The 13474-nt window shown below is 45.7% G+C and overlaps 1 protein-coding gene across 1 annotated transcript in view; it reads right to left on the bottom strand.

The window, feature by feature from the left end:
• Positions 1 to 13474, bottom strand: part of ADSS2 (adenylosuccinate synthase 2) — a 105930-nt gene that overhangs the window by 57660 nt on the left and 34796 nt on the right. The window contains exons 2-3 of the mRNA XM_075596818.1: positions 4999 to 5101; positions 416 to 484 (exon numbers count right to left, since the gene is read on the bottom strand). Coding sequence (XP_075452933.1) covers positions 416 to 484; positions 4999 to 5101 — 172 coding nt within the window. The remainder of the gene's footprint in view (positions 1 to 415; positions 485 to 4998; positions 5102 to 13474) is intronic.

The following is a 13474-nucleotide window of genomic DNA, read 5'->3' as shown; positions in this document are numbered from 1 at the left end:
GTGCTATACCTGTGTAAGCAACTTGGGACTCTAATAAAATGTCTCTCTCAAAGTTTGTCGAAGGAAACCTAAATCGCGAAAGGCAGAATTACATGCGGTCTGGGAATATTTTTTGAAGCAAAAATGTCCCAAAAAGCTTTCACGGGTTCACAAAGTAATAGAAAAGTTTGTGCAAAAATGTGCGGGACGAACTTTTATACTTTCGCCCATCTCTACTGGGAACTATGCATAAGTTGTAAAACAAGAGGGTATCAACATAACACCGTTAGCAACATTGAAAATATACAATGCACAGCCCTAAACTAAAGGTGAAAGTATATATGAATGAATTGAGGGCTGTTAATGAATTAACCATTTTTTTTGGTATCAACAATTAAAACAATACACATACCATAATAAGTACACGTTAACCTACCTTGTCCTTTTTTCATATTCTTCTCCGCTTCTTCAAATAAGCCCGGCAGATGAATTACAACACCATTCCCTATTGGATAGAGAAAACAAAAATCGAATATCCATTTAAAAAAACATAGGCTCCAAGATTAACAGCACAGTGCATTGTGGGTGGGGTTGTATCATGGCTCGTGCCTGGTTAAAGCAGCAATCCTGGCTATCAAGATTTTTTTTTAAATGTTTTCGCAACCTGAATCATGGGGTTCACCTGGTGCTCATCAGTGGTCCCCCAACATCGAGGTTCCAGAGCAGCAAGCACAGGATTCACCGTGGATCCACCAAGCAAAGTGGGAAAACAAAACGGCTCGATCTGGCGGCCAAAAGAAAAAAACTGCAACGTCATCAGGAGATCACGTGTTCGATTTCTATTGGTGATCTAGGTGGCTATTTATGCAATCCACTGGCATATCTGCAGTTTTGTGTTAAAACCAGCAACAAACAAAAATACACAAATATCAGAGTTCCAGGGAACCCGTGGTTCAGAAAAAATTACAAATACAATAAAAAAAAATTCCAGGGGGAGATGTCTGCTTTAACCCTGTAAGTGCCAGAAGACGACCGGGACCAGAGACCAACCCCTCTTCCAAATCTCAGTGGAATGTATGCCTCTTCCATTCACCATTCCCTTGAAGGTGATCACCCCCTAGCATGACATACTCTGAACGTCATAGTGCTCAAAGAGTGCCGGATCTTCTATCGTTCAAGGTAGGTTTTGGGGCACTAAAAGGGTTAAAAGGCCTTAGATTATAATTCTGGTGCAGCTGTCCACACCGAATTTGAACCTTCTGGACATCCAGCGTAATAGGGGTGAGGCGACAATGAACCATTACAAGAAAGCCTAGAAGAACGCTGCTTCTAAAAGTTTTAATATTGCATTTATGTTTAATATAAAACTTTCTTTAATTTAATTTTTTTTTTTTTTTAATCCTCACCATTTCATATATAAAAAGAAAATAAGTAGTTACGAACATGTACCACTGTTCGTATGCAAGGTGTACAGTGAGAATGAGGAACAAAGACCAGGCTTCACACAGCAAATAAAAGATTAAAAATCAATTAACTATTGCAGAGTATAGGGCATTACAAAAGCTAAATTGTAAAACTAAGAAAACCAACGGTGAAAGCTTGTTACAGATACACCATCGCCAGTCGATATAAAGATTTGGTTGCAGGCTTCATACATTGTAAAGCACGAGTCTTCTCCATAGTGATACATGGAAAAAAAGAGTATGTCATAATTTCAAAATGATTGTATTCACACCTGAACAATGAACAGCGTGTTGCAATTTACATTCCAAGTTATTCTTAGCATACAGCTGATATTGGTCTCCTAAAACTTGTACGGTTTAATTGGTTATCAAGTTAAACAAAATAATGGTACGGTGTTAACTCAAAGCAGACAGAACAAAAAGTATGGTTGAAGTTATACAGTATAGACCAATAGACCACTGAAAATAATAATAATAATAATAATAAAGTGCAAGCTTTTAGGACCAAGCAAGTCCTTCAGGCAAACTTTTTGCCGAACAAACAAGAAAAAAAAATCTCATTGATACAAGACATTTATTGCTGTTGTTTATGAAAATTCCGCCTCATCTGTACAAACTGAACATAATATTTTACTACAAAAGAAATACCCTATTGAATGAGGTACTTACTGCTTCGAAAAATATTTTGAAAGTATATTGGTGTAAATATACAAAACTGCTGGTTTAATTTACCAACTCAAAGACTGAGAGGGACACAAAGTCAGTCCCCATTTTCTCAGTGTTCATCGTGACTAATACAGTCTCACATTTATAACATGGGGGGGAGGGGATGTCACCATTTAAAAACATGCAGTAGAAATGCTTTTTCTTCTAGTATAGGGGTGGCAAAAACTCCCATCCTCAAGGGCCACCAACAGGTCATGTTTTAGGATATCCCTGCTTGAGTATGGGTGGCTCACTGATTGAGCCATCTGTGCTGAACCAGGGATAACCTGAAAAACTGACTTGTTGGTGGCCCCTGAGGACAGGAGTTGGGCCACCCCAGAATGTGATGTTGAGGGGGTAACAAGGCCATTAATAAAGGTATTTGGGGATCCATATTTGGGGTTTTAGAGTGTCAGCTCTTGAACCTGTCTTTCCTACATGAAATGCATATGATTAAATGAAAATAAAGAATGTGTGTGTGTTTTACCTTTCCAGGAGAGCCAACCAGTGGAGATTCTGAGGCTATGAGCTTCGAGGGGAAGGGGGGGGGGGAGGGGGGAGGTGCGGTAAAAGTGTTGTCAGATTGTGTCTAGGTAGCCGGGGTTCAGAGTTGCTGGCCACCCCAAAAATGTATCCAGGAATCCCGTCAAATTCCCAGGATCATATAGACACATCACCCCGGTCAAAATCCTTCCTTTAAAACAGTTATGCGACTCACCACCCGGTTTCCCTGCTTCAGCACAGACCAGAAAGGTAAAGGGGGGCATAGGGATATGTGTATCCCGGGTACAGTCAGGGATCCCTAAGTTAGTGAGGGTCCCCCAGTATATGCCCAGGTTCCCCTGAACCAGTATAGAGGTTCTGGGGGTTACTCCAACCATATATGAGGTTGCGAGAGGTTTTTTATGAAACCTACATCCTATTTTCACTAAAGGAAGGAGATACAGCTCTGAGAACGCACATAACCGTTTTTTTAGTTCTGAGTTTGTTTTTTCTAAGGGAATGAGCTCAGCTCTGGGGACCAACCTAAGCATCTTTTCATTTTACTTTGGGACGTAGAAGAAAAGTGATGAAAAATATTTTGTGTTTCATAAATGTGTAATAACCCAGAAGGCTCTAAAGTCTAAGTCAGGTTTACAGTGTGTGAGGGATATGGCTAGTGGAAATAAAAGTATGAGGCCCATTTTACCCCTCATAGCTAAAAGACATAGCCAGGATAAAAGTGAAAAAGTATATTTTATTAAACGGGTATGTTTAAAATGTATTATGCTTATAAACTAAGATAAGCTGGGACTTTTAAAGCCAGTATTCTGAGTGAGCTAGATGGCTACCAAACTGTGGCGCGCCACTGTGTCTACTCGAGGTCCGGACTTGAAAGCCACAGATGCTGCCAGAGGTGTGAAGAACATTTGGGCAGGATGGCTAGGTGAAAAATACCCACGTCCTGGGATCAATACCAGCCGTTCCGGCTAGTATTCGCCTTCCCAAACCTGGAGGCACCTAACCCAGCGGGTGGCTTCTGCATGACAAGTGGCTAAGGTGGCAAACTCGCACGTGCCCTTGTTTCATTCAGAAGACCCGCTTGCCCAGCTTCGGAAGACTGGCAGGCATTCGATTGGATGGTTGTAAGGTTCCCATCCTGGGATTGGCTGTAGAATTTTGTGAATGAACCCTGCAGCCAATCCGGTGTTGAAATTCTCTAAGATTTCGAGCGCCAAGACAGCAGCGGCAAATTTGAAACCACCAAAAGAGGCTCTTGGAGAAATAGACACGAGCCGTCTTCAGAAGTGTCAAGGCAAGAAATTTTCTAAGTCCCACTTTTCGGGGGCTAAGTTCTGAGAAGAGAACGTAGCGGTCGCGGCTGGAACTACAAGCCGAAAAGAGTACCAGGACGTTTGGTGCCATCTCCCGGTCAAGGGATTTTGATGTCTCTGGAGCGGATACAGCGGTGGTGTCAGGAACTTCATGCCGATTTGAGTTTCAGGACATCTCGGGCTAAGTCCCGGTCAAGTACAAACTTTGTTTTATGGACTGTATGTAGAAGCTAGGAACGTTTTTTCCTCCAGACCCCCACTAAATGTGTTTTTCTCTCATATTTTGTAATCCACTGTGTGTACGTCTGTTTCAATGGAATAAATGATAATTTGTTTTATCATTTGTTTTTGCTCAGTGATATGATCCCGGTATAAAGGTTTAAATGCCTGGTCTCCTGTGACACTGAGCTAGTGCATTACTAGCAAAACACAAATCTATAAATTAAATGCATTTAAGTTAGCAATTAAATTACACACACTAATGTGCTTGGTAAGCAACAGTTTTGTGGGCACCCTTATTGGGATTTTCACTGCAGTAGTAACTTGTTCAAACCAGCTAGCTGTGTAAAGTAATATGCCCTAGAGGAGTCTGAACCTGGCATCAGCAATACCTCACATACACTAGTAACTTTCTCTGTAATACCCGTTTCCCAAGATAGGTCCAACAACATCTCCCCCCCCCCCCCCTCTCTCTCAAAAAAAAAAAAAAAAAAAAAAAAGAAGAGCTAAAATCTTGACCTGTGGTTCCAATAACACCCCCCCCCCCAAAAAAAATATATATTAACAGAGAAATCTCTCAGGCAATGGGTATACAGCACACAGCACATTTGTAATTCTATTGTAAAGCAATCAATTACAGTAGCAAATACATAGTCTTTATAACACTGCATTTGCAGACATATTTGAACTAAATCACATACTTTAAAAATCAAACTGCATATCCTAACAAAATTAATTGGATTACTTACGCAAGCTGTGTTTCTAATAATAGGATGGATTCTAAATTAGTAATTCTGTTGCCGAGTTCTCACACTTACCTATGAAGGCAATGACTTTTGGATTTATGATTCCACTTGGTAGAAGGTGAAAATCATACTCGACAGAGTCCACAACAACTGTGTGACCTGCATTATTTCCTCCCTGCAAGTTAAAAATAAATACATAATTGAACAAAAGCATAAAATAATTGTTAATTGGAACACAAAGCAGCAATCCCACCAAACACTGAAATTAAAAAAGGTAGCATATTCTGAGATAATGTTGTGATCTGTTCTCATCTTTTTTTCCCCCCTTTTTTTATTCCTGAAACTGTAGTCTTGTCTTACATTTTAAACTTTCACTGGCAGTAGATGTTACCTTAGCAACCTGTTCCACTGATGTGTTGCGACTCAAATTACCAGTAAAGAATTTTAGGATGATTTTCTTTTCCAAAGGAAAAACTCCAGTTAACTGGCAGGTCTCCTAAATAGCTAGCAACTGGGAATAGACTAAGATGGTGAGCACAGCTTACTTCCGATGTGCGTTGACGTCAGAGGCTCGGCGCACGCCAGCAGCGAGAGGACTGGCAGCCGGATCCGACTTACAGCCTCTTAGGCCTTTTCTTTTATAAAGGGGATCACTAGTGTAAGCATATGAAACACGCTGATATATTGTAGCTTTTATGATACAGCAAGAGCAGCGGTCTGCATCCAATGGCCTTTAGTCTCCTCCAACTCAATACGGCTTGGGTGGATTCTCTTTCTGCATACCTATTGCAAGAACAGAGAATGGAAAAACCCATGGTTGGGTTGTTAAGGGTTTGCTCATAGGGGCTACTTAAATTACATTGTCTCAAAGCAGAGGTATCTTTAGTGGATTGGGAATGTATATAGTGATCATTAGTACTGTATATAGAAATAGCACTGCAGATTCATTTTCAGACTATGGGGCGCAGACAAGGCTATTACGGGAATTTTCTCTGATTTAAAAGCATTCACTAACGAAACAAATACAGACAGTACAAAATAAAGCGTCCACATGTTCATTTAAATGGAATTACTTGAACCACTTATTTAATTTCAAAACAAAGAGATTTAAAAAAAAAAATAAGGAGGCGCATGCGCGAAGGATCGGGGTATGGAGGCTTAGGTGAATAGCTCCGTCCCGCGCTCAAAGCAAAATACGAATAAATACCCCTATTAATAAAAATGTTGTGTCCTACCTTGAACCCAAAGCAGACTTAATACTCCAGGATGGCCCCAAAGAAGCCAGTAGGGCAGAAAAAACAGAAACTGGCAGATGTCCAGGCTTATTTTGGTGGCGCGGCTGCAAGCGAGCAAGCAGAAGAAATGGCGCCGGTTTTAAACCCGGACACCGATACAGAGCTGGAAGGAGACGACGAAGGATTTAATAGTCAATCTCAGCTCCCAGTGAGGCGCTACGATTTTGCACGGCTATATAAATGACTTAAAAATGCTCCTGCAAGCGGACATTAAGGAAGTTAAAAGGGAGGTTGCAAAGCTGGGGACCCGAACGGACGATTTGGAGACCAAAGTAGATCTCACCATCAGGGCTGGGAAAAAGACTGATAAAAAGACCGCTGACCTACAGAAACAAATTGATAATCTTAAAGAACGGCAGGACGACGCGGAAAACCGCGATAGTAGAAACAATATTAGAATACGGGGGGTCCCTGAAGAGGTAAGAGACTGTGAGGAATACACCGCACGCTGGCTGGAATCCATGCTGCCGGACAGTACTAAGGAAGCCCTGGCAATGGACTGTTGCCACAGGGCCCTGTGCTCCCGGCCGGTCCAAAATGAACAGCCGCGGGATATTATCCTCCGGCTCCATTATTACACCACCAGAGAGGCGGTTTTGTGCCTCACAAGGGTCCTGCCGTTTGTGGAGTTTGAGTCCAACAAGATGCTAATTTTCCAGGACTTATCCCCACTCACCCTTATGAGGCGCCACGCACTGCTTCCAATTACCAAAGTACTTTGCGATAATAATGTGAGGTATCGCTGGACCTTCCCGTTTGGGCTGCAGGTGACGCGGAACGGGAGATCCTTCACCCTAAAAGACCTGGTGGAGGGCCCGGATTTTCTAACTAAACTGGGCCTAGGGGGTGCCCCAGCAGAAGCGGCGAGCGGAGAAGCCTCCCTGGAACCAGAGTGGAGCGGAGGAGCAGGCACGACAAAGCCCAAGGGGAACAAGAGATAACGGCAATAAAAGGCCAGTTAAAGGACACGTACGAGGTTCAGCGTTGATAGTTTAAAGTTGCCTAGTTAAAGGCCCAAGTTGGGGAGCGAGCATAGCCACTTGGCAAGGCTCTCCTGCCACGCTATCCTGGCGTACGGACACCTAAGAGCCCCCAGCCGATGCCCAGCGATCCCCCCCCCCCCCCCAGTCACCTGGCAAAACCGGCGGCATTCCCTGCAAAAGAACGGAAGAAAAACAACCTTTTCGTCGATCCACGAGGCAGTGGGAAGATGGCGGGCGAAATGGCGCTCCTCAGGCTCCACCGTGGGGCGCAGAACCAGGAAGCGGCTATCAAGCGGGAGCAGCGAGCTTCACGTCCTCCACGAGGCAGCAGTGGATCCAAAATGGCGGCCGCCGGAAACCAGAAGTCGTCACCAGGCGGCATCGGGGAAGCGGGCGCCATCTTGAAGGAGGCGGAAGTGACCGGGAACAAATAGAGGAACACCGGAAGACGGCAGCGGAGGGAGGCGGCCCACACATAGGAGGCGGTCCCCGGACATGATCCACTAGGGAATACAGTAGGAGGAGAGGGCCAGGCAGCCACAATAGATGGGGGAGGGAAATAACTAATAGCCACGCAGAGGGAGGCACGGAAAGCAGGGGAAGGATGGCGTTTTTCAACAGGCAAGCTCCAGACGAGAGAGGGGAAGGTGAGGGAGAGTGGAGAGAGGGGGGCATAAGGGAGGGAGGGGAGAATTGGAGCAGCGATAGGGCAGTTAGGGCAGGGGTTTGAGGAGAATCCTAGAAGGAGTACGCCAGGAGGCAAGTTAGGGGGCTCAAGCACGGAGACTAGAGCCAAGGCAGCTTATTTCAGGTTTCTGCGGTTGGGGTAGAAAGGTTAGACAGTTAAAGGGGGTATAAAATAAAATAAAATAAATTGAGTGAGCGCGGGCACGGGGGATGGAGGGAGCTTCATATCCCGAGGTCGGCATGTGCTGCGGGCGGGATCAGGGGGAGGGGACCCCCCTGGATCCTGTCAAAGTCGTTTGGGGGGTGCAGATGGGAAGTGGTCCAGAGGCCACAGGGCTCAACTCCCCAAAGGCATTGGACTTCGCTACGGGACAAAAGTAGTTCTGGAGCAGAGATCATGTTATGGTTAAAATGCTTGTATTTACATGTTGTTTTTTTCTTTGTGTTTCCTTTGTGTCTTCCCTTTTGTCTCACACCCCGCTCTCCCTCACCCCCCTCGGAGGCGACCAAAACAGAAGGGAACATCGTTGGACGAGAAAGAGCTATGTGCAGGGCCGCACAGCATTGGCGAGGTTCAGTCAGGATGGACATGGGAAAAGAACCATACCAAGACGATTCCAATGAATAGAGAAATCAGGTGCATCTCCCATAACGTTAAGGGATTTAACGGCCCCGCTAAACGTAAGTTGGCTTTTAGAGATTATAAAAGATACAACGCAGACATTCTCTTCCTCCAAGAGACCCACTTCTCCAAAGCTAGTTTCCCGAAATACCTTGATAAAGATTTTAATACAATACATCTAGCATCAGCACACGAAAAGAAGAGCGGGGTGGCCATTGTTTTACACAAGAACCTACAGTTTAAACTAGATAAACGGGTGGTAGATGTCGAAGGCAGATTTATCATGCTAGTAGGGTCCATACAGGGTCAAGCCCTCACGCTTGTTTCAGTATACGCCCCGTGCAAGCGAGCAACGAAATTCTTTGCCCTTTTCTTCTGGCGCTTGCAGCAGGAGGCGAAGGGACAGATAATTGTAGCGGGAGACTTGAATAGGACACTTAACCCTAAACTAGACCGATGTACTGCACCTAACCCCCCCCTCAGACGGGACGTACTAACCATCATCAAGGGACTTCGTGACTGTCAGCTAGTGGATATCTGGAGGGAGCAACACCCACAGACGAAGGACTATACATTTTACTCCCACCCCCACGACCGTTATAGCCGGATTGATTACTTCCTGGTATCTAATAGACTGGTTCCAGTGGTCTCCCATTCGGGAATATATGATATTTCGTGGTCAGACCACGCACCTATAGAGCTGCGGTGCACGTTAAGTTGGCTAGATAGACCTGGAGCGGGTTGGAGACTAAATGAGTTGCTCTTAAAAATCCCAAAACTAGAAGCAGAGATTGCGAAAAAGATCAGGGAGTATTTTACAGAGAACGAGGGGAGTGTGTCCTCACCTGCCACGTTGTGGGAGGCCCATAAGGCTACCCTCAGAGGCTCTCTTATGTGGCTAGCAGCTAGACGCAAAAGAGAACAGGAGAGCCAGATCAAAGAACTGCAAGGGAAATTGGCATCCCTCACTGCAAAACACAAAAGCTCCAAAAATGAAGCAGTCCGGGAACAAATTCAAGACACTAAAAAGCAGTTAAATTTGCGACTGGCGTCTCAGGCTGAGAAAGAGATGAGCTGGACAAAGCGTTGATTCTTTGAGAAGGCGAACAAGCCGGACACCCTCCTGGCAAATAGACTCAGGAACAAAATTCCAAATTACCACATTCAATCTATTCGCACGCAGGGGGGGGAAACTTACCTCGAATCCTAAGCGGATCGTAGCGGAATTTAAAAACTACTATGAGTCGCTCTATGATGGAGGTAAGGTCATACATAATCAGAAAACGAGGTACAATCTCCGAGAATTTCTAAAAGAGGCAAACCTACCAACGCTGAGCAGAGCGGAGAGGGAGGCGCTACAGGAAGACTTCTTTTTAGAAGAGTTAACGGAAGTTGTAAAGTCTCTCAAGCCAGCCAAGGCGCACGGCCCAGATGGCTACTCAAACCTCTACTATAAAAAATATCTAAAACTTTTAGCCCCACATTTATTGAAATTTTTCAATTCGGTATTACAAGGGGCCTCGTTCCCAGCACAGATGCTCCAGGCGTCGATCTCGTTGATCCACAAACCCGGAAAGGACCCGGCAGACTGTAAGAGCAACCGGCTCATCTCTTTAATTAACACGGACATAAAAAAAATTTCTAAACTAATAGCCAATAGAGTGGGTACCGTTCTCCCCGGGCAGATACATCCAGACCAAGTGGGTTTTATAAGTGGAAGGCAAGCGGCAGACAACACCCGACGAATAATTGACTTGATTGATCTGGCCCAAAAGAAGAACATTCCGTCAATGGTGTTGAGTCTGGACGAGGAAAAAGCCTTTGATAGGATTGACTGGCCTTACCTGAGAGAGACGCTTGGGGCATTTGGCTTTGAGGGATGCCTATTGGGAGCCATTATGGCACTGTACGAGGGGCCAGCGGCAAGGATGCGGCATCAGGGGTTCCCTTCGGAACTTTTCCAGATTCGCACAAGACAGGGTTGCCCGTTGTCCCCCTTGTTGTTCGCCCTCTGTATTGAACCCTTGGCGGCACATCTGAGGAGTAACCCGGATATCTCGGGAATAGCATTAAACAAACAGTCACATAAAGTGGCCCTGTACGCGGATGATGTGATCCTGACATTATCCCAGCCTCTTACCTCTCTGCCCAATGTGTTCTCAATCCTGGGGAAATTCAATCAAATTTCGGGGTTCAAAATTAACCAGGCCAAGTCGGAAGCCCTCAACCTAAATTTACCTAAACCAGTGGAAAAGCTAATTGGACTCAATTTCAACTTTAAATGGCAGCCCTCCACGATCAAATATCTAGGGGTAAATCTGACAAAAGACTATAAAGCCCTATACAAGGCAAATTATCCCAGGTTATTTAAGACTCTAAGGGAGGATCTAAGGCGATGGGCGGAGTATGGCATCTCCTGGATAGGCAGAATTCATAGCGTAAAAATGAATCTCCTTCCACGGGTGCTGTACCTTTTCCAGGCCCTCCCGATCCCCCTGCCAAAAGATGAGATCCTCTCGCTACAGTCTGCAATAACGAAGTTTATCTGGAATAAAAAAGGCCCCAGAATTAGAAAAGAAATCTTGAGGAGGCCGACCTCAAGAGGAGGGCTAGGGTGGCGTGCCTGCTCGCCTTCTACGAAGCAGCTCAACTAACGCAGATCCTGCAGTGGCACACCAACCCGACCCTTCGGAGATGGGTGGCACTGGAGAGGGAATGTTGCGCTCCGGTAGATTTGAAGAACCTGATATGGCTGCCCAGGAACAGCCGTTCTAGGATGCAAACACCGCTGCAGGCCATGACGAATTCCCTGAAAGTATGGGAGGCCGCCAAATTTAGAAGTTCTCTAACAACGCAAAACTCCCTGTTGACCCCCATATGGGGCAACCTGGACTTCGCTCCAGGCCTAGATAGCGCTAATTTTTCAAAATGGATTCAAGCAGGGTATCTCCGTCTAAAGGATCTGGAAGGTAGTGAGGTTATTAAAACTTTTGCTCATATAAAAAAGGAAAAAAAACATTCCGAACGCAGAATTATTCAGATATCTACAGATCATGGCTTTTTATAACAAGGCCCCTATTCGGCCACGGAGAACAAATTTCGAGCAGATGTGTTCCAGAGAAACGGACACAAGGGGACTAACCTCTAGAATGTATAAGGAAGTGATCTGCCCCGGGACAAAAGACGATCCCAGACATAGCTATATGAGACAATGGGAAACGGACTTAGGGGAGATTCTAGAGGACGAAGACTGGGATAGGATCCTGCAGGCAGCGGCTAAAAGCTCTATCTGTACCACGTTGAAGGAGAACGTATATAAAGTCCTGATACGTTGGTACTACACCCCTACCAAACTTTCCAAATTTGTCAAAGGCTATTCTCCGCTTTGCCCCAAGCAGTGCGGAGAAAGAGCGGACCTGCGCCACATGCTGTGGACTTGCACGAAGGTGGCTCCGATTTGGGCGGAAGTTAAAGAGTGGCTGCAGCGGCTGATTGGGCTGGAGATCCCCCTTGACCCTTGTTTGTTTCTCTTGGGCAGGCGGGTCCGGGGGTTCTCGAACGCAACGCACAAATTGATTGCACACTTTGCCACGGCCACCAGGTGTGAGATAGCAGCGTTGTGGAAGCAACCAGAGATCCCGATTATACCCAAAATTAGAAACAGAATTTGGTTTGTCTGCCGGATGGAGCAGTTGACAAGTTTGGTCAACGACTCCGACACAAATTTTCTAAAAGTCTGGTCGCCTTGGTTGGCACAGACGGACATCCCGGGGGTGGACTGCGCCACTATATTGCAATAATAGATAGAAGATGCGTTCTCCGGTGACGAAACGGATCCTGGACGATAGGGGACGCCACGGACGAAAGGCAGGAGTGAATTTTTATACAAAGGAGTGCCGCAGAGGATCGGAGGCTTAGGCCCGAGTCATTCCCACAGAAAGGAAAACCGAGTCTGACATGGAGGAACAAGCGGAAGAGGCAGTAGCTCTCAGCAACAGAGTCGCCCCCCCCCCACACGCTCCGCCCCTCCCCCCCCTCCATACCCCCACTCTGTCCCTGTTTCCTTGTTAGTCCTGTTCGTCATGTCACTCAGTGTTGGTTTGTTGGAGGTCAAAGGCGGAAATACGGTGATTCTCTGTAAGCCATTGGGCAGTGTTATCTTATCTGTAATGTCTCACCCAATAAAATCAAAGTTATAAAAAATAAAAAAATAAAAATAAAAAATAGCATCTTGACTTTTTCTACTGACTGCTTTTCGGGAAAACAAGGCAATATGAAGACTTGTTAATTTCTTAATGTGAGCTATGATTGGCATGGGACATAGAGGAGCAAACAGCGCTGAGCCGCGCTCCTGCTCTGTCTCACCTGCTCCAAAATGGGGCTTTTCCCTGTCCTTGCAGGCGAGGCAGTGAGCGCGCTCTGGGGGCGGGGCGGAGGCGTGCCAGGAGGCGGGGCTAGTCCCCCGCTCCCATTGGATGGGAGCGGTCACGTGACCGCTCCTCCGCTTCCCCGAGCGGCAAATTTCAAAACTGCCTGTCTCGGGAAAGTTTCTCAGCCTCCGCACGCATCAGCGCGCATGCGGAGGGAGAAACTATAGCCGCGCTGATGACAGATGCAGGGGCTTTGTGCATCTGCTCAGCGCGGCTCAGCCCGCCTCAGCGAGCTTAAAACCACTATGTCCCAGGCCGGTTCAGAAGCTACGATCTCCAAGATCCAAGAGTATGCAGAAAACTGGCAAAGATTTTGCATTCGAGAGTGGTTGTGTGAATTAGTAGCAGGCATTTTGGCAGTCTAAGAATATGAAGGTCTAGCCATACCTACACAAATAACTAGTTTTGAAACAGTTTTATGCCAATAAAAGTTTACACAGTCATCACCTTTAAAGTAGGCCTCTTTTTTTCCCCTTACTAAATTAATTTGTTGCATACATTACAAGGGTAAAAACTTGAGTCAAATATAGG

This window comes from Ascaphus truei, chromosome 4 (genome assembly GCF_040206685.1).
Source record: "Ascaphus truei isolate aAscTru1 chromosome 4, aAscTru1.hap1, whole genome shotgun sequence".
Classification (NCBI taxonomy): Eukaryota; Metazoa; Chordata; class Amphibia; order Anura; family Ascaphidae; genus Ascaphus; species Ascaphus truei.
Note: the sequence above shows the minus strand (reverse complement) of the source record. Positions and strands in the feature narration are given on the sequence as shown.